Genomic DNA, 21,269 nt, shown 5'->3' on the forward strand with positions numbered 1-21,269 from the left:
GAGTGCTGGTTTCCTGGCCTCCCCCCTCTCCCCTCCCCCCCTCATGGAAGCACCGGGGAGGAAGCACCAAGGAGTGAGAACAGGGCAGCAGAGAAGGGGAGAACAGCTGAGCGGTGGGGGGATGGGCTTCCAGGAGGCGAGAGAGCAGGAGTCAGGGCCACGGCCACAGATCATCAGACTGACTGGAGCAGCCGGCTCAGGACTGTGCTGCTCTGCTTGGCTCGGCAGGTGGGGAGCGAGGGCTTGGCCGAGGGAGAGTTGAGGAGCTGGAGCCGTGGGCTGGATGGATTCAAGGGCAGCTGGGAGACTCGAGGCCTGGGGGCCTTCCCTGAGCCCTGCCTGCCACACACTGCTCCCACAGGCACCTCCGTGTGGCAGCTCAGACAAAGTGTCTCCTCTCTTACAGCTCCCAAGAAGAGACGCTGGCACATAGTGGGTCCTCAGGCAAGTCCTTACCTGAAAGGGCAGATGAGAGGTGGGAAGTGGTGGCTGTCAAACATTAGCAGCCCATCCCGTGTGCACCCCCCCCCACTGCAGTGGGAAATGCTCCTCGGGGCTACCTTCCAGGAAGGAGTTGAGGGAGCAAGGAAGTGAGGGGTGTTTTTCTTGGGGCTACCTTCCAGGAAGGAGTTGAGGGAGCAAGGAAGTGAGGGGTGTTTTTCTTGCCCTGGCAACCCAGGAAGCTGATCTGTCTGTGCCTTAGTTTCTGTACCTGCTCTCTCCCGAGGGCAGAAGACACGTGTGCGTGGCGACATGGCAAATGCTCCAGAGCAGGGAAGCCAGGTGTAAGTGGCAGGCCGGATCCCACAGCCTGGTGGTCTGGGATTCTCCAGGCCTGGCCCTTGACTGCCACTGGACCTGGGTCCTCCCCCTGCCTGTCGGTCGGTGTGCCTCATGGGCAGACCTGTGACATACATTTGGGACTGGAACATGGACTGTGGTTTCTTCTGGAAAGGAGTCTACTCCTTCCCTCCTGCCGCATTCATGAACAGTGCAAAGCAGCGGATTTCGGGACTCAGGCGGCTGTCCCAGAGCTGCCTGAGCCACTGCCTGCCAGTTCGTGCTGACACGGGACCAAGGAATGACAGTCCACTTTAGCACCCCGTAGGTGGTCCTCCAAGAGAGTGGGTCTTTCAACCTGTTGCCTTGCTCACTAGTGACGGTAAAAAAAGGGCCATTCTTTGGAGACCTTTCATTTATTCTAATGTCCCGGCATACATCGCAGGCCCGGTAGGTAGGGCAGTGCTGATGGTCAGCCCCGACTCCTCAGCAGCCTCTTGGCCCTTAGGATCAAGCCTCAGTGGTCAGACTTTGTCTTGCTTGGGAAGAAGGAGGCCTGGGTGACATGACGTGGATGTGCTGGTGGGAGAAGAGTAGGCCCAGCAGAGCCCCCTTCTTCTAGACCATCCCCTCACCATTTTGGGTGCCAAGGTTGGGTTCCTGCCGGGCATTAGCATCGAATCATCTTCCTTCTTGGAAGGGGATCAGGAACTCCCAGTGTACCAAAAGAAGCCTCTCCACACAGCCAGGCCAAGCTGGGTCCCTGCTGGGTTCAGGGCCTCGCTGCAAAGAGGATACCTGAGGAAGAGAGGACTACCCCTCTGCCTTCCTGGGAGCCCAGGGTGGAAAGTGTAGGCTGAACCCGGGGCTGGAGGGAGCTGGGCCCCTGGAGAGCTGGAAATTAGACATGACCCTGAATCCCCAGGTCTTGCTTGGGCCCAGGATGCTGAGTGGGACCTGGCTGTGTGACAATAAGCATCACCCGCTGAGGCTGGGAGGGGGAAGAGAAAGCCCGCAGCTGATTGGAATCTGTACTGTCAAGATTGTGTCAGGTGAACAGAGGGGTCTACCAGAGAAACAATCAGCAGGAGACATATATATTAGGTAAGCGTGGGGTCTAGCTGGGAAAATCTGAAATCTGGAGCACAGGCCGGAAGGTTGGGAATGCTTAGGAGCTGACATTGCATTCTACAGGTGAAATTTCCTTTTCCTCACGGATGCCTCCATTTTGTTCTTTAAAAACAAAACGAAACGAAACAAAAAGCAAACAAAAACATTGGGGACACCTGGGTGGCTCAGTCGGTTAAAAGTCTGACTCTGGCTCTGGTCAGGATCTCATGGTTCGTCAGTTCGAGCCCTGCATCAGACTCTCTATCCCCTCTCTATCCCTCCCCCACCAGGATTCTCTCTCTCTCTCTCTCTCTCTCTCTCAAAAATAAACATTTTTTTAAAAGATTGTATTTGTAAGTAATCTCTACACCCAACTCACAACCCTGAGATCGAGAGTTGTATGCTGTTCCAACTAAGCCAGCCAGGCACCCCTCCATTTGGCTTGTAAGGCTTTTCAACAGTTTGGGTGGAAGCCACCCAGATTATCAAGGATAAACTCCCTTACTTAAAATCAGCTGGTTTTAGGTGTTAACCATACCTACAAAAATACCTTCGTGGTCCATTAATGTTTGACTGAATCACGGGGTGCTGTTGCCCACCCAGCCAAGTTGATACAAAGCTGACCCTCACTGGGGGTGATAGTAATGCCTGCTCACAGCTGCTATGAGGGGGAAGCAGGACCACGCATAAAGCACCCCCCTCCTTCCACGCACAGACCCTGGCCTGAAGACATCCTCATAGCTAATGTTTATTTAGAGCTGACTTGGAACCTAGCCTGGGGCTAAGTGCTTTCCACACACTATTTATTACTCATGGATAGATGGGGTTCTGCAACCTGGGGCTAGGCAGAGAGGTGTGGAGGGTGTGTCGAGAAAGAGTCCCTAACCTCTAAAACGGGCATGGAAAATCGTGTGTCCTGTGTCTAGTGAAACTGTCTCTGGCTTCCAATCAGATCATCACAACTAAGAACTTGTGGCCCAGCTGAAAGCCGCTCATTCCGTTAGAATTCTTTCGGTGCTCTTTTGGAAAGAGGATGTGTCCTCACAGGTAAACAATCCTATCTCAGGTCTTGGTGTTTGTAATCAAATACTTCCCGACCTTGGATAAGGCCTTTCTACCTCTTGTCATGAGTCCTGCCAAACTGTCCCGGACACCACTTGCAGTGTCTCGGAGGAGTGAGCGAGGCGGGGCGGGCATCTGAGCCTCAAGGCGCCTAGGACGTGTGGTGGCAACGAGTGGGCGCGGGAGAAGGGCGGGCTAAGGGAACGCCCCGCGCGGGCCCCAGCGTCCCGGACGGGCGAGGTGCGGCGCCTTTAAGGTCCGCTGGGGGCGTGCTAGCAGCGGCCACGGGCCCTTGGAGAGGTGAGCGCTGGCGCCCCGCGGGTCCTGTGCTCGGAGACGGGACTCGAAGTAGGACCTACGGCGCGCCCGAGTCTCCCACCTCCTCCCCCGAGCGCGGGCCGGCGGGTGGTACGCCCCGCGGACTCTCACTGGGCACCCACCCGGCTGCGGGAGCGCGAGGCGCCGCTACTGTGGCCATGGGCAGCTTCCAGCTGGAGGACTTCGCGGCGGGCTGGATCGGAGGTGAGCCCGGCCCTGGATGGGAGGGAGCCCCCCCACCCCCACCCAGGAGGTGAGTGTGCTTGTGGGAGACGCCCGGGCCAGGGAGAAGGAGAGAGAGCCGGCCGAGCTCACACCCGGTGCTGGGGTCTGGGGGCTCCGCGCCGGTGCGCCTCCGCTTGGCGCGCAGCGTGCGCGCCGCCTGCTGCCTGAGCGCCCCTCCGCCGCTGGCCTCGCTGTGCTCGCGGTGCCTCGCCTGTTGCCGGGGCTGACCCCCGCCAGCCTCGCAGCTACTCTCCGAGCTGCGGCTTTGCCTCAAAGTAAGGACCCGCCCAAGCGGCTCCCGTAGCGATTAAACCGGCCGTCGAAGCCGACAGCCAATGGAGAGTCCGAGCGCGCACACACCCTTCGGAGACTCGGTGTGTGTGCCTGAGGTTGGGGTCCTGACTGCAAGAGCTTGTGGGTGAGGGTGGCGATTGCTCCCGGCGCGGGAGGGCGCCTGGCTTCGCGATCCGGCGGTTCCCAGGAGGAGCGCTGGCTGAAGCGTGCCGGCGGTCTGGGAGCCCAGCCCCTGGCGGCAGGTGCCCGTTGCCAGATAGGAGGAACCCTTCCCGTTTTCAGCCTTTGTCGGCTGTCCGGTCTCTCCTCCCAGCACTCTTGGACGAGGTCGTCCCTTTGAGCGGCTGCTGGAGCCGCTGTTTGCTGGACCTGGGATGGGCTTGCGTGGGCGAGAGTTGCATTGATTTCCTTACTTCTCTGATCTCTTTCCAGTAGATTTAGTTCTCCTCTTTTCTCAGCTACTGACCAGGTTTGGGGAGGGTTTGAGAAGGACTTCCCTTTTTGTTAAGTATTAGCTTTCTTTTGGCCCCATCTGAGAGGATCATCAGAAAAGGGGTGCTGGCAAATGCAGCCGCTGCCCAAAGACAGAATCCAAAACAAAACTAAAAACCTGAGGGACTGAGGCAGAGGCTATAATTAGCATGTTTGTGCCCCACCAAGAGTTTTGGAAATGGAGAAGACCAGGAGATTTGTAGGAAAATGAAAATGAAACGAGAGCCACAGACCAGATAGTATTCCCGCCCCACCTTCTGTCCCATTCTGGTGGCCCCTCCCACCTCTGTCCACCCACAGGTGGCTGCAGGGCCCCTGCTTCTCCCTGTCATGAGCAGAGGTCTTTCCTTCTACCAAAAGCAGGTTTTTTGTACAGGCTGTCTTGAGTCAGACTGAGACCACCGTGTCCTAACTTTACCTTGGGGGGGCGAGGGGGGGTCGGGAGGCTGTACCCAGAAGCTCATTGGCCATATCCAGGCCCTCTTCTTTTTTTTTTTTTTTTAATGTTTTTAAAGTTTATTTCAAAAGAGAGCGAGTGAGGGGCAGAGTGAGAGGGAGACAGAATCCCAAGCAGGCTCTGCAAGCCAGATGCCCAGCTAGAACTCCTGAACCTCTGAGACCATGAGCCAAAACTGAGTCAGATGCTTAACCTACTGAGCCACCCCTTTGGCCAACCATCACCCACCCTGAGGGAGAGCCTTCCCTGATTAAGGCTGTCCACTTAAGTAGCCAGACCAACTTCAGGAGGGCTGCCCCTGGCTGGGTTTGAGAAATGCCCTAGAGGGTGAGGCTGTCAGAGTAGCTCTAGGTCTGTGATGACTCAGGGGCCTTCCCCAAGTCACGCAGTAAGCAGTGGATGGTCCTTTATTCTGCGATGGTCCTTACTTTCTTGTTGTTAACATTTCTTGTGTTTTGCTCTCGGGGCTTTCTCGCTTCTGTGAAGTGAGGAGAGTGTAATAACTGAATACTTAGTAGGTAGCAGAGGCTGTTTAAGTGCCACATGTATTTTTTAATATTTATTTATTTTGAGAGAGAGAGAGAGAGAGAGAGTGTGTGTGAGCTGGGGAGGGGCGGAGAGAGAAGGAGAGGGAGAATCCAACCACACTCCATACCCAGTGTGGAGCCCAAAGTCAGGCTCAGTCTCATGATTGCAAGATCACGTCCTGACTGAGCTAAAATCAAGAGTCGGTTGCTCAGTGCAGGGGCCCTCACATGTATTTTTTAAAGTTGTTATTTATTTATTTATTTAGGGAGAGAGAGAGCAATTGCTAGTGGGGGAGGGTCAGAAAGAGGCGAGAGAGAGAATCCCAAGCAGGCTCTGCGCTGTCAGCTCTGAGCCGCATGAGGGGCTCGAACTCACAAACTGTGAGATCATGACCGAAGTGAAATCAAGAGTCGTTCAACTGACTGAGCCACCCAGGTACTCCACACACACATGTATTTTTAAAACAACTTCACTGTGGGGCACCTGGGTGACTCAGTTAAGTGTCTGACTCTTGATTTTGGCTCAGGTCACTATCCCAGGGTCATGGGGTTGAGCCCCTCATGGAGCCCATGTCGAGCCCCACGTCCAGCTCCATGCTGAGTATGGAGCCTGTTTGAGATATTCTTTGTTTCTCTCCCTCTCTCCCTCTCTCCCTCTCTCCCTCTCTCCCTCTCCCTCTCCCTCTCCCTCTCTCCCTCTCCCTCTCTTCCTCTCCCTCTCTTCCTCTCCCTCTCTCCCTCTCCCCCCCTCCCTCCCCCTCTCCCTCTGCCCTTCACCCACACGCATGCTCTCTATCAACATAAATAAATAAATAAATAAATAAATAGTAAACAAATATTAAAACAACTTTCTTGAGGTTATTTTACATATCCTAATATACACTCATTTCAAGTATGTAATTCAGTAATTTTTAGCGACTTTACCAGTGGTGCAGCCATTTACCATAAATTTGTTTTAGCCCATTTTCTTCCCTGTGAGATCCTTCATGCCCGTTTACAGTTAAATTCCATCCCCTCCCTCTGGGCAGCCGTGAATTTCCTTTCTGGCTGTATAAGTTAGCCTTTTCTTGGCATCTTATATAAATTGAATCATACAATGTCTGGTCTTCTATCTATTTATATATTTCTTTATAACCCCAGTGAGGTTTTACATCCTCATCGTACAGATCCTCATTTTACAGACGAGGAAATGGGAACAAAGGGGCATCCAGTGACTTGTCCAAGGCCATGTGTCTGGCATGAGCAGAGAGTCTGATGCCAGGCCGTCTTAACCCCTGTACTCATCTGTACCTATTTTCTTTCTTAATGAACTTGCATAATAAAATCTCACCATCGTATCCTTTACATTTTGTTTGAAGTTTCACTGGTCTGTGAGGTCCTCAGGTCTGGAAACCACCGGCCTGATTGTCTTGTTTCTTATCTTGCATTTCCTGCTTTCAGGTGGGTGGGCTAATGAATGAGCAGGGAGACACAGGTCCAAGATGGGCTCTGGGTCTGCTTCCCTGGGCCAAGAGACACCTGTAGTGAAGGCTGCACTCACTAGGGAGGAAACAACTGGAGTCTGGGACCAGAGGTCCTTTCTTCCCCTGCTGGGAGGGGTTCCTGTAGAGTGAACTTCCCGCTGTCACCTTTCTGCCTCTGCCCACTTCTGTGGGAAGGAGGGGCTGAGAGGGATCTGGAGGTTCTAGACCAAGGGTACACCTGTTCTGGTGTTAGCTGCTTCCTCTGCCCCTCTACCCATCTAGTATTCCAGCAGTGTTTTACCTGATGAAATCACGGCTGCTAGCAGAGAAACTTCCTCATCTGGGTGACGGGGAATTTGTCATAGAGGATTGGTTCCCATTTCAACCTCACAGTCACCAGCTTCTATAAGGGCGTCTTCATCTGTGTGGCCTCGGGGCAGCCTTGCTTCCCTCTGAAACTGCAAGCCTTGTGATTATGTGTGTCAATTGGCATTTTTCTGTGAGAAGAGAAATCCAGAGTATCCTTTAAAGGAGAGGCCTTCTTTAAAACAAAACAAAACAAAACTGGATAGTGGCAGCATCTCTCTCTCTTCTTTTTAATTTTTTAATGTTTATTTTTGAGAGAGAGAGAGAGACAGAGCATGAACGGGGGGAGGGGCAGAGAGAGAAGGAGACAGAGGATCTGAAGCAGGCTCCAGGCTCCAAGCTGTCAGCACAGAGCCCAACACGGGGCTCGAACTCAGCAACTGTGAGATCATGACCTGGGCCAAAATCAGACGTTTAACCGATTGAGCCACCCAGGTGCCCCCGCATCTCTCTCTGCTGGTACTTTACAATCATTACCTCTCTTCATTCTTACAATGGAACTGTGAGGCAGGTGCTGATGCTACTCCCACCTACACGTGCTAAAAGTGAGGTATCGAAAAGATGAAGTAACCTTTCAGGTAACCGAAAAGTTTCTGGGTTTTCTCCTCACACCCTCCCCTTTTTATTTGAGGTGACATTCACATAACGTAGAATTAACCATTTAAAGGTGCCCGATTCACTGGCATTTCGTATGGTCACAGTGTTGTACAACAGCTCCCTCTGGTCTAGTTCCAGATGTTCCTCACGCCCAAGGAAGTCTCTGGACCCAACAAGTCATTCCTATCTCCCCTCTCTCCAGGCCCTGACAACCACTTGTCGGCTTTCTGTCTCTGTGGATTTGCCTATTCAGGATAATCCACGTAAACGGAGTCAGATGATACGTGACCTTCTGTGTCTGGCCTCCTGCACTCAGCATCACATCTTCAGCATTCATCCACGTGATGGCGAGCATGGGCCCTACATTCCTATTTATGTCTAACAACATTCATTTTATGGATTTACCGCATTTTATTGGCCCACTCACCCCCTGATGGGCATTTGGGCTGTTTCCACCATTTGGTCATCATGAATAGTGCTGCTGTGCTCATATGTTCATGGACATGTCTCAGGGCCTGTTGTAGTTCTTTTAGGTATCTATCTAGGAGTGGAATTGCTGGGCCATGTGATAATTCTTTGTTTAAGTTCTTGAGGAAACGACACGCTGTTTCCACAGTGGCTGCACCATTTTGCATCTCCACCAGCAACGTACAAGAATTCCAGTCCTCCATATCCTCGCCAACCCTTCTTATTTTCCTTAAAAAAAGAAAAAAAATTAGGGCCATCCTAGTAGGTGACAAGGGGGACTGTCTCTCACTGTGATGTTGATTTGCGTTTCCCTCATGACTCGTGATGTTAGGCATCTTTTCATTTACATGTTGGCCGTTTGTATATTTTGTATTTTCTTTGGAGAAATGCCTATTCAAATCTTTTGCCCTTAAAAAAAATCCTTTCTTTTTTTTTTTAGTTGTAAGTATTCTTTATAAATTCTGGATACTAGAGCCTTATCACATATATGATTTGCAGATATTTCTTCCCAGTCCGTAGGTTGTCTTCACTTTCTTGATAGTGTCCTTTGCTGCACAAAAGTTTTTAATTCTTACGATACCCGCCTCATTTTTTATTTTGTTATTTGTGTTTTTAGTGTCCTGAGAATCTGTTGCCCATCTAAGGTCGTAAAGATTTCCTCCTGCATTTTGTAAATGATTTTTATAGTTTTTTATAGATTTTTATAGTTTTAGTACTTCCATTTAGGTCTTTGGTCTATTTTGAGTTCATTTTTTGTGTATGGTATGAGGTAGGGGGTCTAACTTCATTTTTTGGCATGTGGGTATCCAGTTTTCCCAGCACCCTCACTGTCCTTTTTTGGGGTGCTCATTTCTCGAGGCAGAGCCCAGGTTTCACTTCCTTTTCTCTGCCTTCCTCAGTGCCTTTGCCAGTGCCCGGCACATTGCGGGTGGGGGAGGCAACTGGGCATTGAGTGAATGAGTGAATGTGAGTTCCTGAGCCCCTGTCTTATCCCAAGAGGCAGCCCGCGCAGGTGAGAAGCCCAGGGGCTGAGTGACGAGGTCCTTTTCTTTGATCTACAGGTGCAGCCAGCGTCATTGTCGGTCACCCTCTGGACACGGTCAAGGTACTTCAACCACGTTTGCCATTACCTCTTGGAAGGGGGCCTGGAGTGAGTCTGCCTCCAGGAATGCATCTGCTGTTTCTGATCCCAAGACAGTCTCCAGCCCAGGGAAGATTCTGTGTGCCAGCCCAGGGGGGGTGGGGCGCCAGGAAGACTGGTTTGGATCATCCTTCTCCTCTCATTACTTGGCAGTGATTTTGTTTTTGTGAATGTTCCATTTCTGCCTTGAGGTTCTCATGGGCTGTGGGGGAGGGGGCCAAGGCAATGGTGAGTATCCCCTTAGTCTCTGTGGAACTAAGAAACTGGGAAAGGCTTCAGATGTGAAGTGGCCTCGGAGTCCAAAATGTAAGGTTGGGTTTTAGGTGATTAGAAAAGATGTTCTAGGCATGGAAAGCAGTGCGGGCAGAGGCGGAGATGGGGACACTGCCTGGGGGCCACGCCTGGGAAAAGCGTGGCCAGTGTTGCTGATGCATCAGGTTTCTGAAAGCACCTATAGGATCAGAGTCCAGGAAAGGTGGGTCAGCGCTTAATCTTTGGAAGCCTTCAGTATCATGTTAGGACTGTGGATTTGGGCTGGGGTTGGCAACTGTTGTAAGGTGATGTAGTGCATGGAGTGTGAGGACTCAGTAGAGCCATATGACATTGGGATCATCCATGCTCCTTGTTCTACAGATATAGAAGCTAGCCCGAAAGGGGAAGGGGCTTGCCTTAGGTCAGACAACAGATTAAAGCATTGAAGAGTGAGGTGAGTGACCCCCATCCTTGCCACCTGTCCCCAGGACTCAGAGCCTTACCCTAAGAGCATGGTCACGAATAGTGCCTTCTCACCCCTGAATTGAACATTCATGTCTAAAGCTCTGGCTGGATTGTGCACAAAGAGGAGCTGTTCAGGCGCTTCCCAGCCGGCTGCTACAGTCCCTTTTCTCCCCGTCTTCCTCCCTTTGGGACAGTGCGCCCCTCTTAGGTCAGAGCCCCAGCCTGCTCTCTTCTTGACGGGGCGTCAGCCCATTTGTCTTGAATAATTGAAGATATCTCCTAGCTCCTTGTATCCCCCTATGGCCCTGTCTTTTGCTCATACATCAAACACCTACTAGACACTTGTTTTTACAGGCAGTATGGGGATAGCAAGGCATCAGTAGGAGACAAAACATGTCCAATCCCTGCCCCTGTAGGCCTTCCGGCTACATTCCTGGCACAGGCAACCATTGTGTCTCCCGGGGAGAGTGTCCTTCCCTTACCCTCAGCGTGACCAGGGGCTGGTGGAGCTTGTTGGAGGCATGCCCTCCCCACACAGGCAAGTCTGGCCACCTGAAAAGGTGGAGCTGTCCTCCTCTCCACTTTGCCCCTTCCTGATACATCAAATCCAGTCTCTGCCCAGCCTGAGAACCTCTTCACTCAGCACACCAGCCTGGTGATGCCAGCTTGCATGGCTGGCCTTGCATGCCATCCGGGGATATGGCCCGGGGCCCTCGTAACTCCTCAGAACAAGGAGCCTTCCTTCCTTTCTTCTGGCTGATGTTTTCTCTGAAGTTTCTGAGAAAGGTCCAGGCAAGAGGCTCAGAGTCTGAATTACCTGGAAGACAGTCTCTGCCTCCCCACCTATTCTCCCGTGCCCAGGATACAGCCCTTACCCTCCCCACACCTTGCTTTTCTCATCTGAAAAATGGGCAAAGAGCATCTCCCGGCAGGGCTGTCGTGAAGATTGTCGCTGTGGCACCGAGGCTGGAGTAATGAGTGAGACTTTCGCATCCTGATGAACACCCCTGCTGGGATGTCGGGAGTGCGTTGTGACTTGTCCGAGGTCCCAGGGCTTGCCCTTGGAAGAGCCCAGCTAAAAGGACCTAGTCAGGCTCCTTCCCCTGCCCTTGGCTACCTCACCCAAGTATGAGAGCCAGCCCGTGGCTGCTTGCTGGCCGTGGAGCTGGGATCTGGATTCTCACCTGGCTCTCGGCACACCTGGGGCATTTGGGGTATATGCCTGATGCAGTGTGACTTACCAGGGTTTGCTAATCAGGGCTCAGCTGCCTTTAGACCAGCTAGTGAACTATGGGAGAGCAAGTAGGCATTGTTGTAAGCCGCTACGTTTGTCATAATTCATTACAGTGGCAACAGGAAGCGAATAGAGGAAGACAGCTTTGTCCATCTGTGAAAGGGGATAGTATCCATGCTGCCTAGTGTTTGTGGGGTTCCGTGAGAGAAGTTCTGTAGGATGCCCCATGTTTCCCCAGGAGTGCAGTTGTCCTACACTGAATACAGGCACCTGTTATGATGGTGCACTGTGCTGCTGGCCACAGGGGCGGCCTCCTCAGGCGCTCAGCGTGGCGGGGAGACCATCGCTCCATGGTTTTGATACTATTCTGTGATCTGGGTTTGACTCTTGAGTTGAGTTTCCTCAAGTACGGTTTGCTTGAGTGACTCGAGCCCGTGAGTTTTTCAGTGGAACTTGATTCTTCTCGGGGACTCAAACTTTTTGTGGATTCGGTACCCAGGGGCATCCTTGTCAGCGCTGGGGCCAGTGGGAGAGGGCATTCAGCCTCTTTATGCCAGTCTTAAATGGGGACGAGAAAGAGGCCCGTGCCCACCTCCCCTTGCCTACGTTCTCATCCTGGTTGGGGATACCCCACCCCCAGGTAGACCTCTGTGGGTCTGCTTAATGGGAAGACCATGAATGCCCTGTTCTCATCTTGCTACACCTTCTGGGGTGTCTTCACCTCCACCTGACTTAATATTGCATTTCCTTCAACCAGCCCACACTCTTGACCCTGGGTCTCTTTTTCTCCATGGCACCTGTCATCATCTGGCATATATATTTGATTGGGAATTAGCTTTTATTGGCTGTTTTTTCCATCCCCACTTGGGTATAAGTTCCAGGAGGCCAGTAAGTTTGTTTTCTCTACCGCTGAATTTCCTGAGAGTAAATCAGTGACTGTTATAAAACAGGCGTTCAATAGTACTGGTTGAGTGAGTCCATCGATACATTTCTCTGATTATGAAAGCAATCTTTATGAAACATAGGATACCATTTGCGTATCGTACCTGTAAGAGCGCTACAGATTGCCTGTGGCCAGCTGGGTTTCTAACACTGTTGTGATGAATGTCGAGCTCTTAGCCGTGCTGTTAGCCATGGTTATTAGCTCAGAGGGGGGGGTGCAGAGGGAGAATGTTGGAATTTTTTTATTAAGAAAATGTATTCCCACATGAGCTGTGCACTGAAAATTATTTTTAAATTATGTAAGCTAAAAATAATGAAAGTAACTCCTGTCTATCGTAGGAAAGTTGGAAAATGAAATGCAGTTCAGTGCAGAAAAACATCACCCATGATTTTCCCCTCAGAGGCTGTCACTTTTATGATGTGTGTTCTGCCTAAGTTTCTGCTACTTGTCTACAGACTGAGCTCAGGCTGTTAGTGTAGAGTATTAGTCTGCCCGTGGGTCTTCGTGGTCCCTGGACCCTGGATTCTAAGGGGCAGGGTCCAGATCATTCCTTCTGTGGTTCTCAGGGCTCCTTCTTACCAGTTTCAAGGGGGGTGCCCTGGCCCTTTTGTGGGCTTCCTCAAACCCTCTGTGGCTGTCAACTCATGCCCCTGATCACCAGAGCCAGTCTCCATCACAGGACACCACATCTTCCCCTCCAGCCCCTCCTTCATCCAGTGCAAAGGGGACACGTGCTAGGGCCATGCTCAGCTTGGGGACAGGAGGGAAATATGAGATGACCCTGCCATAGAGAGGGAGCCCAAATAAGCCATAATTAAACAGAGAAAGGACACCATTGCAACATTTAAGTTCAGACCGAAAAGATGAGCAGGAGCTGGAGGAAGAGCCTTCTGGGGGGAAGGAAAGGCTGATAGAAATTTCAGGCAGGGAGGGGAAGGGGGAAAGGGACATTCTAAGGACTTGGGGACATGCCACGTGGTGGGCACAGACGGCAGGGGCATGGAGAAAATGACATGCAAGGGTGAGAGTCAGGCTGTCCCAGGCCTCCTGGGCACTGGCAGAGAGGGTGGGGTTTTCTCTAGGTTTGCTGGGAAGCCACCAGTGAACTTTGAATGGCAGTGGTGCGATTCACTGTGGTTGGAAGAGAACAGCGTGACTGCTGTGCAGATGCAGGTGAAGGGGTGGGAGGGAAGCAGCAGGCCAGTGGGGAGACCAGCCCATCCTCCAGCGGGGAGATGTGGGGGTTCCAGGGGGTGAGAAGGACAAGTGGCTCTGCGGACTGAGGATAGCAGAGTGTGGACAGCAGACAGAGCAGGGCCACGGATTAGTTTTTGTAGTCAAGAGACAGGGATCACATGTTGATCATTCAGGCATCACTTTGGAACAACAAACGGGCCTTTGTTCTTCTCTCAGACCAGGAAGACTTACGCTATGTTCAGCAAGGTCTGAATGGGACATTGAGGGATGCGGTGAGGGTAGAGGACAGAGCACAGGCCTGGTGCGGACAGAAACCCAGCCCTCCTCACCGGCCAGGTCACTTGGGGCAGGGCCTTCCCCTCTCCGGGCCCCGGCGCCACAAGGTCAGCGTCTCTGGGGCAGCGGGGATGTGAATAATCCCGGCCTGGGCCCTCACGTCACTGCATCTCTCCGCAGACTCGCCTGCAGGCCGGCGTCAACTATGGGGACACCATCAGCTGCATCCGCACGGTGTACAGGAGGGAGAGTGTAAGTGCCCCCCGCCCCGGGGCAGGGCCTGGAGCCGCACCCGCCAGGGACTCCCACGAACGAACAGCTCGAAGCCTGCCCAGGCCCGGGCACCGTGGCCATGGTCCTGATGCCAGCCCATCGGGCGGGAGGCCTGATCATTGCTTTTGGCTCAGCGTTGCCTCCTCCCTCCTCATCTCACACCACCACACCTCAAGTGTCGTGCGTCACCTAAACTTAACCCTGCCACCTCATGCAGTGTTACTGGAGAGAGACCCGATTTTGTGTAACCTCTCTGGAGAAATTCTAAGGAATTTGGAGTCACAGGAAGGAGAAGTCCTGTGAAAACAGGGTGACCCGTCCATTGTCAAAGCCAAACGAGAGGCCACTAAACCACGCGCTCACTGGCTTCCCTTCCTGTGGCGGGAGCCAGGCCCTTCTGATTCCAGATGTCCAGCACTGACTTGTACCTCAGGTTTCTTGAGACCAGGAGGCCCAAGATTTTCCTTTTCCAAGGGGAAAACTGAATAATATTTTTTTAAGTTTGTTTATTTTTGAGAGAGAGAGAGCACACACATGCATATGAGTGGGGGAGGGCCAGAGAGAGACAGAGAGAGAATCCCAAGCAGGTCCCACCCTGTCAGCGCAGAGCCTGACTCAGGGCTCGAACTCACAAACCCTGAGATCATGACTTGAGCTGAAATCCAAAGTCGCACACCTAACTGACTGAGCCACCCAGGTGCCCCAGTTTTGAATAATATTTTATAGAGGGTATCAGGTACCCTTCTTGAGAATTAACGTGTGCTTTCCGAAGACTTTCTCAGGCCCCTCTTTGGGAAGTTTAAAATACATTTTCTGATTTGTGATGAAATGACAATTTATTTATTTATTTTAACATTTATTTATTTTTGAGACAGAGAGAGAGAGCATGACGGGGGAGGGTCAGAGAGAGGGAGACACAGAACCTGAAACAGGCTCCAGGCTCTGAGCCGTCAGCCCAGAGCCCGATGTGGGGCTCGAACTCACGAACTGTGAGATCGTGACCTGAGCCGAAGTCGGACGCTTAACTGACTGAGCCACCCAGGCGCCCCTGAAATGACAGTTTAAAGAAGCGGTCAGTTACAAGCCCCGTGGCAGCCCTGGGCTTTCCTTGAGTCCCTGGAAACGTGGCCCCATTGCTGACCACCACCTTTTCCACGGCCTCCATCATAGGAGGTGCCCTGGGGCTCGGGAGCCTCCCATCCATCTGCGCTCGGAGATTTTCCTCAGAGGTGTGTTTTTTGTTTGGGTGTTCTAACTCTCTTGATAGGCTGCTTGACAACGGACTACAAACCTCACTCTCGCTGTTCCCGGCGATGTGCAATTCGTCACTCCCCTGAAAGGTGGCCATCAATTCTCCTTTTTGGCACACATGGTCCCCATTGCCTGCCAGCCAATGTCCCAGCGCCGGGGGTTTTGTGGGAACTGTGGGCGTTCCTTGGAGACTCAGCACTTTGGGGCTAAGTGATGTCCCACATTATCTGGAGGAGCTTGTCTTGGAGGGAGGACCTGAGGCAGGCTGTGTGTGAACGTGTGCGTGGGAGGCGTCCTGCCTCTGACAGGGTGCAAACACCTAGGTCAGGATTAGCAGGTTTGTGTCGGCCCTGGAGTTTGTACAACAGCTTCCTGGTGCTTTTTCGCTTTTGGCACAGAGCTAAAAGTATGTGCTGGCCTAACTCCTCCAAGGGCCTCTGGAATTTTCCAGGTTTCGGAGGAGTGTCTGTGATGTTCCTCAAGAGTGCAGGGTGGAGGGGAGCCTGGGTGGCTCAGTCGGTTAGGCGTCCGACTTAGGCTCAGGTCATGACCTCACAGTTTGTGGGTTCAAGCCCTGCACTGGGCTCTGGGCTGACAGCTCAAGTTCTGTGTCTCCCTCTCTCTCTGCCCCTCCCCAGCTCGTTCTCTGTCTCTCCCTCCCTCTCTCCCTCCGTCACTCTCTCCCTCTCTCAAAAATAAATAAACATTAAAAAAAATTTTTTTAAAAAAGAGTGCAGTGTGGAAAGGACCCTCTCCTCTGCCTGCAGCCCCCTCTCCTGTGGTTTCTGTGTATGTGCAGAAACCTTCTGAGGACTCTGCTCCCCTTAGACCCTCCCCATAGGCTTGGCACATTGAATTTTAGTCACCTGTCAGTTTGTCTGGCCCTGTCCCCCTCCCCTTTCCTGCACCCAGAGCGTAGGCTCAGTGAGGGCAGCGAGGATTTCTTATGGTGTCCCCATGTCCCCCTGGCACCTGGCAGATGTTTCAGAGAATGGTGCTTGGCAAGTCTGTGCTACCCTCTAGGGCTCCTCACAGCCTGGTATCCGTCCAGCCCAAGAACACGGCCACCCTGGTGGCAAATACGGATTCCAGGCCCAGGACACCTAGACTCAGGAAACAAAACTGCATACACGCGCTGATTTCTCCGCCCAGGGCAAGAATGCCCTGGAGAGCACCCCCTCACCTGCCATGGCTCTCCTATCACTCAGCATCCTCTTGTATTCTTGTCGCTGTCATAATGATTTATTTTTCCTGTAGTGTCACCTCACCAGCCTGCGGGCTCCCAGGCGGGCAGGGACTGTGCGGAGCGCAGCGTGGGGAGCTCGGCGCCTTGGCCTGCAGACGTCCCCGGGCCCTCATGCTCCACTGCCCTCGTTTTCCCACAGGTCTTCGGCTTCTTCAAGGGCATGTCCTTTCCCCTTGCCAGCATCGCGGTCTACAACTCTGCGGTGTTTGGGGTCTTCAGTAACACACAGAGGTTCCTCAGCCAGCACCACTGCAGGGAGCCCGGGGCCAGCCCATCCGGCACCCTGTCTGACCTTCTCCTGGCCAGCATGGTGGCTGGCGTGGTCTCTGTGGGGCTGGGCACGCCCGTAGACCTCATCAAGATCCGGCTGCAGATGCAAACACAGCCATTTCAGGAAGGTAAGAGTAGGGGAGGGGTCCTGATGCCTGGGTACCTGCGACCCTTGGCTGGTTCGCCGGTCTGGGATGCAGCTGTTAATATCCTTTTCATTGAGCAGAGCATCTGCATGGTCACATGATAGTCTATAATTATTCTTCTTATATGTAGTATCAATCATTAGATGATTAATCAATTGTTCTGTGCCAGGCGCCTACCTAGAGCCCTGTGTATGTTCACTTAATTGGTCTTCATAACAATTGTGTAAGGCAGGTGCTATTACTGCGTCCATTTTGCAGAGGAGAAAACCAAGTCTCTCAGAGGTTGAGACACCTATACAAGGCCACACAGCTAATGACCGGTGGGTGAGGAGCAGCTACATAATTTGCAGTGTCCAGTGTGGGAGGAAAATGTGGGATTCCTTGTCGAAAAATTATTAAGAATTTTCAAAGAGCATCCCAGAGCATTAAATCAGGCATGGGGACCTGAGGAACTCACAGACGGATCTCAAACCCACACACTTGTCCACAACACCAGGGTGTGCAGCCAGGACGTTTCATACCTAGACCACCAGCTGTAGGGGGTGAGGGGTCCTCCTCTCCCCCTCCTTGACTTTGTAGTTAGAGCTTCATTTCTTGGTGTGGTACACAGCAACCCTGTACCACATGCCGAGTCTGCTGCTTCCTCTCTGCTGAGAAAGGAGTTTCTGTGTCTTTTCCTGGGAGTGGTTTTGATAAAGGAGGATGGAAAGAATGGGAAGGCACTTGGTGTGCAGAGTAGAAAGTGCCAGCTTGCATGGAAGGACAAGCTGGGGGCCTTAGGTTTCAATCCCTCCACGTACGGTTCTTGACTCTGACTGCACTCTGTCTCGTCAGGGTAAGATACGCCCCTGCCTGGGCCACCGTCTCCTTTCTGTATAATGGAAGGGCTGGATCTGTGGTGCTTCCTGACACCTCAGATGTCTGGTCTGGGCTGACAGCTCTCATGGATAAGACTCCTCTCCCTGGCAGCCTTTTGAATGACCTGTATGTGACGTCTCTGCCCTCAGAGGCTGGGGCTCAGCTGGGCTCTACAGTCAAAGCCCCGTAATACACTGGGGAGCATTCCAGCCAGCCCAGCAGCTCTTCTGCCTTGATTCAGCCCGCACATCTTGTCCAGCCCAGGATGTATTCGGGACAAGGCTGTACATTCCCTGAGCACGATGCTGGTATCCCCACTGGGGCATGTGGAGGGCCTGGGACCAGCTGCCCTAACCAGTTGCATCATGGCTCAAGGATTCTCAGTACCCCCCAGGCCCACAGTCACTGTCATCATGTGGGTGACACAGGGCAACAAACAGGTTGGCTCCTCTGGAGGGTTACAGCACACCCGTGTTGGGACCACTAAGAGACCTGCGGGGCAAGGGGATCCCACCTCCACCTGTTTGACATACTGAGTCATGTCTTGGTACAATTTAGTTGAGTCGAAGCATTGCACCTCACAGAAATGTCTGAAGCTTGCTGATCTGGTCCTGTCCCAGAGGCAAAAGCAAAGATGTAGAGGAATGAACATCATGAACAGACTGAGAACAGGGAGTCCTGGCTCCCAGCCTGGTGTTTTCTCTGTCCTATTTCAGGAAAGCTTTATGTCCGTCTCAGGCAGAGAGGAACTCTCCTTAAGTCTTAAAACTCTTTGGGATCGGACGTTGGAAGATTTACCATTGATGAGTCTTCTGCTCCTGGGGGCAGACCTGCGTCCTTCACAACCTGGGCACTTTGACCCGGGAAAGGGAGGAAAAAGGGCTAGGCGTGCATGTGCCTACTGGGGGAGGCGAGGCACAGCCAGCCCGGACACCGGGGTAGGTGTTTCTCAAGAAATGCCTTCCTTAGGAAAGCCTGGGACATTTGGAGGCAAATTAAGTGATTCCATCCTCTGTCCTGCCCTCTCCCACCCTCAACCTTCCCCACAGAGGGTGCTAGAATGGTGGCTATAACCTGGCAGGCCTGAACCACAGGGGATCTTGAGGCCAGGCTAAAAGCCTCTGGCTCCTGGAGGAAGGATGGGAGACAGTCCAGGAAGGGCCAGACCCAAGAAGGGTCCCAAAGCTGGGTGCAACCAGCCAGTTTTAGGGAGCTGGGCAGCTGCAACAGCTCACTGTATGCCTGACCGTGTGTGTGCCATTCAACTCACACCCCAGCTCGACACTGTAAGGTCTGTATAGCTGTTAGCCCTGTTCGTTTACCCAGCACACTAGGTATGCATGTGCTGTGGGCCAGCACAGCACTGAGGGTCACCTGTGCTTGCTCACCAGCAACCAAGAGAGCCTGACGTATAGCCCTCCCAGGCTATAGCCCTCCCAGGCTGTAGTCCTCCCAAACTGCCCACCTGGGAAGTCCAGACCCTTCTGGGGCCTTGTCTCCTGGATAAGCTCTCCGAGCAGTGACAACATGGAGACCAGTGTGCCCTCCCTGTCCCTCTCCACCAGGATGTGGAGGAGGAGGAGGGATGTGATTTCTCAGCCCAACTCCTGTATGGGTGGAACCCTGCCCATAGCCTTCTATGGTGAATTCATCCGGAATGCCCGAAGGAAACTCGTTGTCTTTAGTCAATCCCTCGAGGCAGCAACAGAAAATGAACATGTGTTTATTCTGTCCTTTTCAATGTGCCAGGAAACTGGCCTTTTGTGGGCTCAGGGGAGGCTCTTAATAAGAGGACAGGGGAATTTCCTGCAGGCAAACATTTCTCAGCTCTGCAGTTCTAAGTCTTAGCACCTGGGCCCCCTGGGGCTTAGCTGGCAGGTGTGAGGACAGAGGCGGTTTACCTGAGCAAGTGCAGGGAGGGTAGAAACTAGGAATGCAGCATCCGCCTGAGCTGTGCTCCCCAAGCCTCTCGTCTGGGCTCAGCCAGATCACAGCAGTGGGGGCTGAGTAGCTAGTATTTACTGAACCTGTATCCTGTGCCAGGCACCATGTGAAGAGCTCTGTGTGAGTCTCATCTTCCTAGCAACCCCGTTCCTAGACCTTTACAAAGGGGAGCCCGAGGCATGTCCTGAGGTTCCTCCCCCGGGGGGAAGTGGAGTGACTCAGGGCCCACTGGTGCTGTTTCTTTGTCTGCCCGGATGTAGAAGCAGCTTTGATAACACTCCTCGGGCCTTGGCACAAAGTTACCACAAATCTAGCATCGGTCTTGAGGGAGAAAGTGGGCTGAGAGCATGTCTCCAAAAGGACATGGTTTAAAGTAATAGGCCCCGCTCCTGGAATCCAAGGGATGGGTGTGAATTCTGTGTCTGCCTGGTCTGTTGTTCACCCCCAGTCCAGCTGCCTGGGGCGGGAGAGCGGGGGTGGGGGCTGGGGGGAGGTCTTTGGTAGCTATCATGCTGCAGGGTATGGAGCAGGAGAGGCTGGCCCTGGGCCACCAGGCCATACTTTGCACCAGGAGCCTCTCCAGGAAAGCGGAAGGACACGGCTTTCTTTTCCTCGTCCCTCAGAAACCCTCTAGGCCAGAGATGGAAGGCTCAAAGACTCACTGAGACCTGGGAGGTACCAGAAGTGAGCAGAGGTGCCTGGAAAATGTACCCACTTCCGTTTTCCTTGACACCCACAGCCCTCCTAACCTACATTTCACTTTTCCTCTTTTGACTGAAACGTGGACACAGAACACGTTTCACTTTCGCTATCACCCTGCCGTTGCAAAAGCAGCAGCTCAAGCACGAGTCAGCTTTGGTGCCAGGGAAGGCAGCAGGGAGTGGTGGGGACTGTGGCAAGGGTGGCTCACATCCTGTCTGAGGGGTCAGCTATGACCCCATCCCAGGTCCCAGTTGCCGCATGGCCTGGATTGGAAATTGTCAGGCAAACTAATTAAAAGCAAAACCAGATACAAACACAACGCCGTGAAGCCCAAAGCACTGTGTGGACTGGATCAGCGTGTGGCTGGTCCTGACTTAGCGGCTTGTGGTCTTGGTTCTGGGTCAGGCCCGCTCCGTGTGGTGACTGTGCTGAGCTGGGCGTTTGCAGGCAGCCTTGGGCAGGGCTTGTGGGATTGTCCACGGTTTGTGGCTTTACCCCAGAATTGTCCAAACCACTTCCTGGGTAGAGACGATGGGCCGTGAGAGACTGTGCCCATATACTGAAGCTGGGTGCGGGGGGTCTCTGGCATCTTTGCTTTGGGACATGTGACAGGTAGAATGGAGGCCACGTCAAGGTCAGAGTTCAGCTCAGCTGAAGGCTTGCAAATATAGCACCAGGGAGCTCATCCTGATTATCTACCAGTGGTGACCCGTGGTTGAAAAGGTACAAAAGACATGAAGCTCCTGGGTGGCTCAGTCAGTTAAGTGTCTGTCTCTTGTCTTAGGGTCAGGTCCTGATCTCACAGTTTGTGGGTTCGAGCCCCGCATCAGGCTCTGTGCTGACAGTGCAGAGCCTGCTTGGGATTCTCTCTCAATCTCTCTCTCTCTCTCTCTCTCTCTCTCTCTCTCTCTC

At 52.9% G+C, this 21,269-nt stretch overlaps 1 protein-coding gene across 1 annotated transcript in view; it reads left to right on the forward strand.

Moving 5' to 3' along the window:
• The first annotated feature begins 3,233 nt into the window (after positions 1–3,233).
• SLC25A48 (solute carrier family 25 member 48) overlaps positions 3,234–21,269 on the forward strand; it is a 43,599-nt gene continuing 25,563 nt past the window's right edge. Inside the window, exons 1-4 of the mRNA XM_049649227.1 lie at positions 3,234–3,474; positions 9,221–9,264; positions 13,848–13,919; positions 16,577–16,835. Of these exons, the coding sequence (XP_049505184.1) occupies positions 3,429–3,474; positions 9,221–9,264; positions 13,848–13,919; positions 16,577–16,835 (421 nt within the window). The 5' untranslated portion in view covers positions 3,234–3,428. The remainder of the gene's footprint in view (positions 3,475–9,220; positions 9,265–13,847; positions 13,920–16,576; positions 16,836–21,269) is intronic.

This window comes from Panthera uncia, assembly GCF_023721935.1.
Source record: "Panthera uncia isolate 11264 chromosome A1 unlocalized genomic scaffold, Puncia_PCG_1.0 HiC_scaffold_17, whole genome shotgun sequence".
NCBI lineage: Eukaryota > Metazoa > Chordata > Mammalia > Carnivora > Felidae > Panthera > Panthera uncia.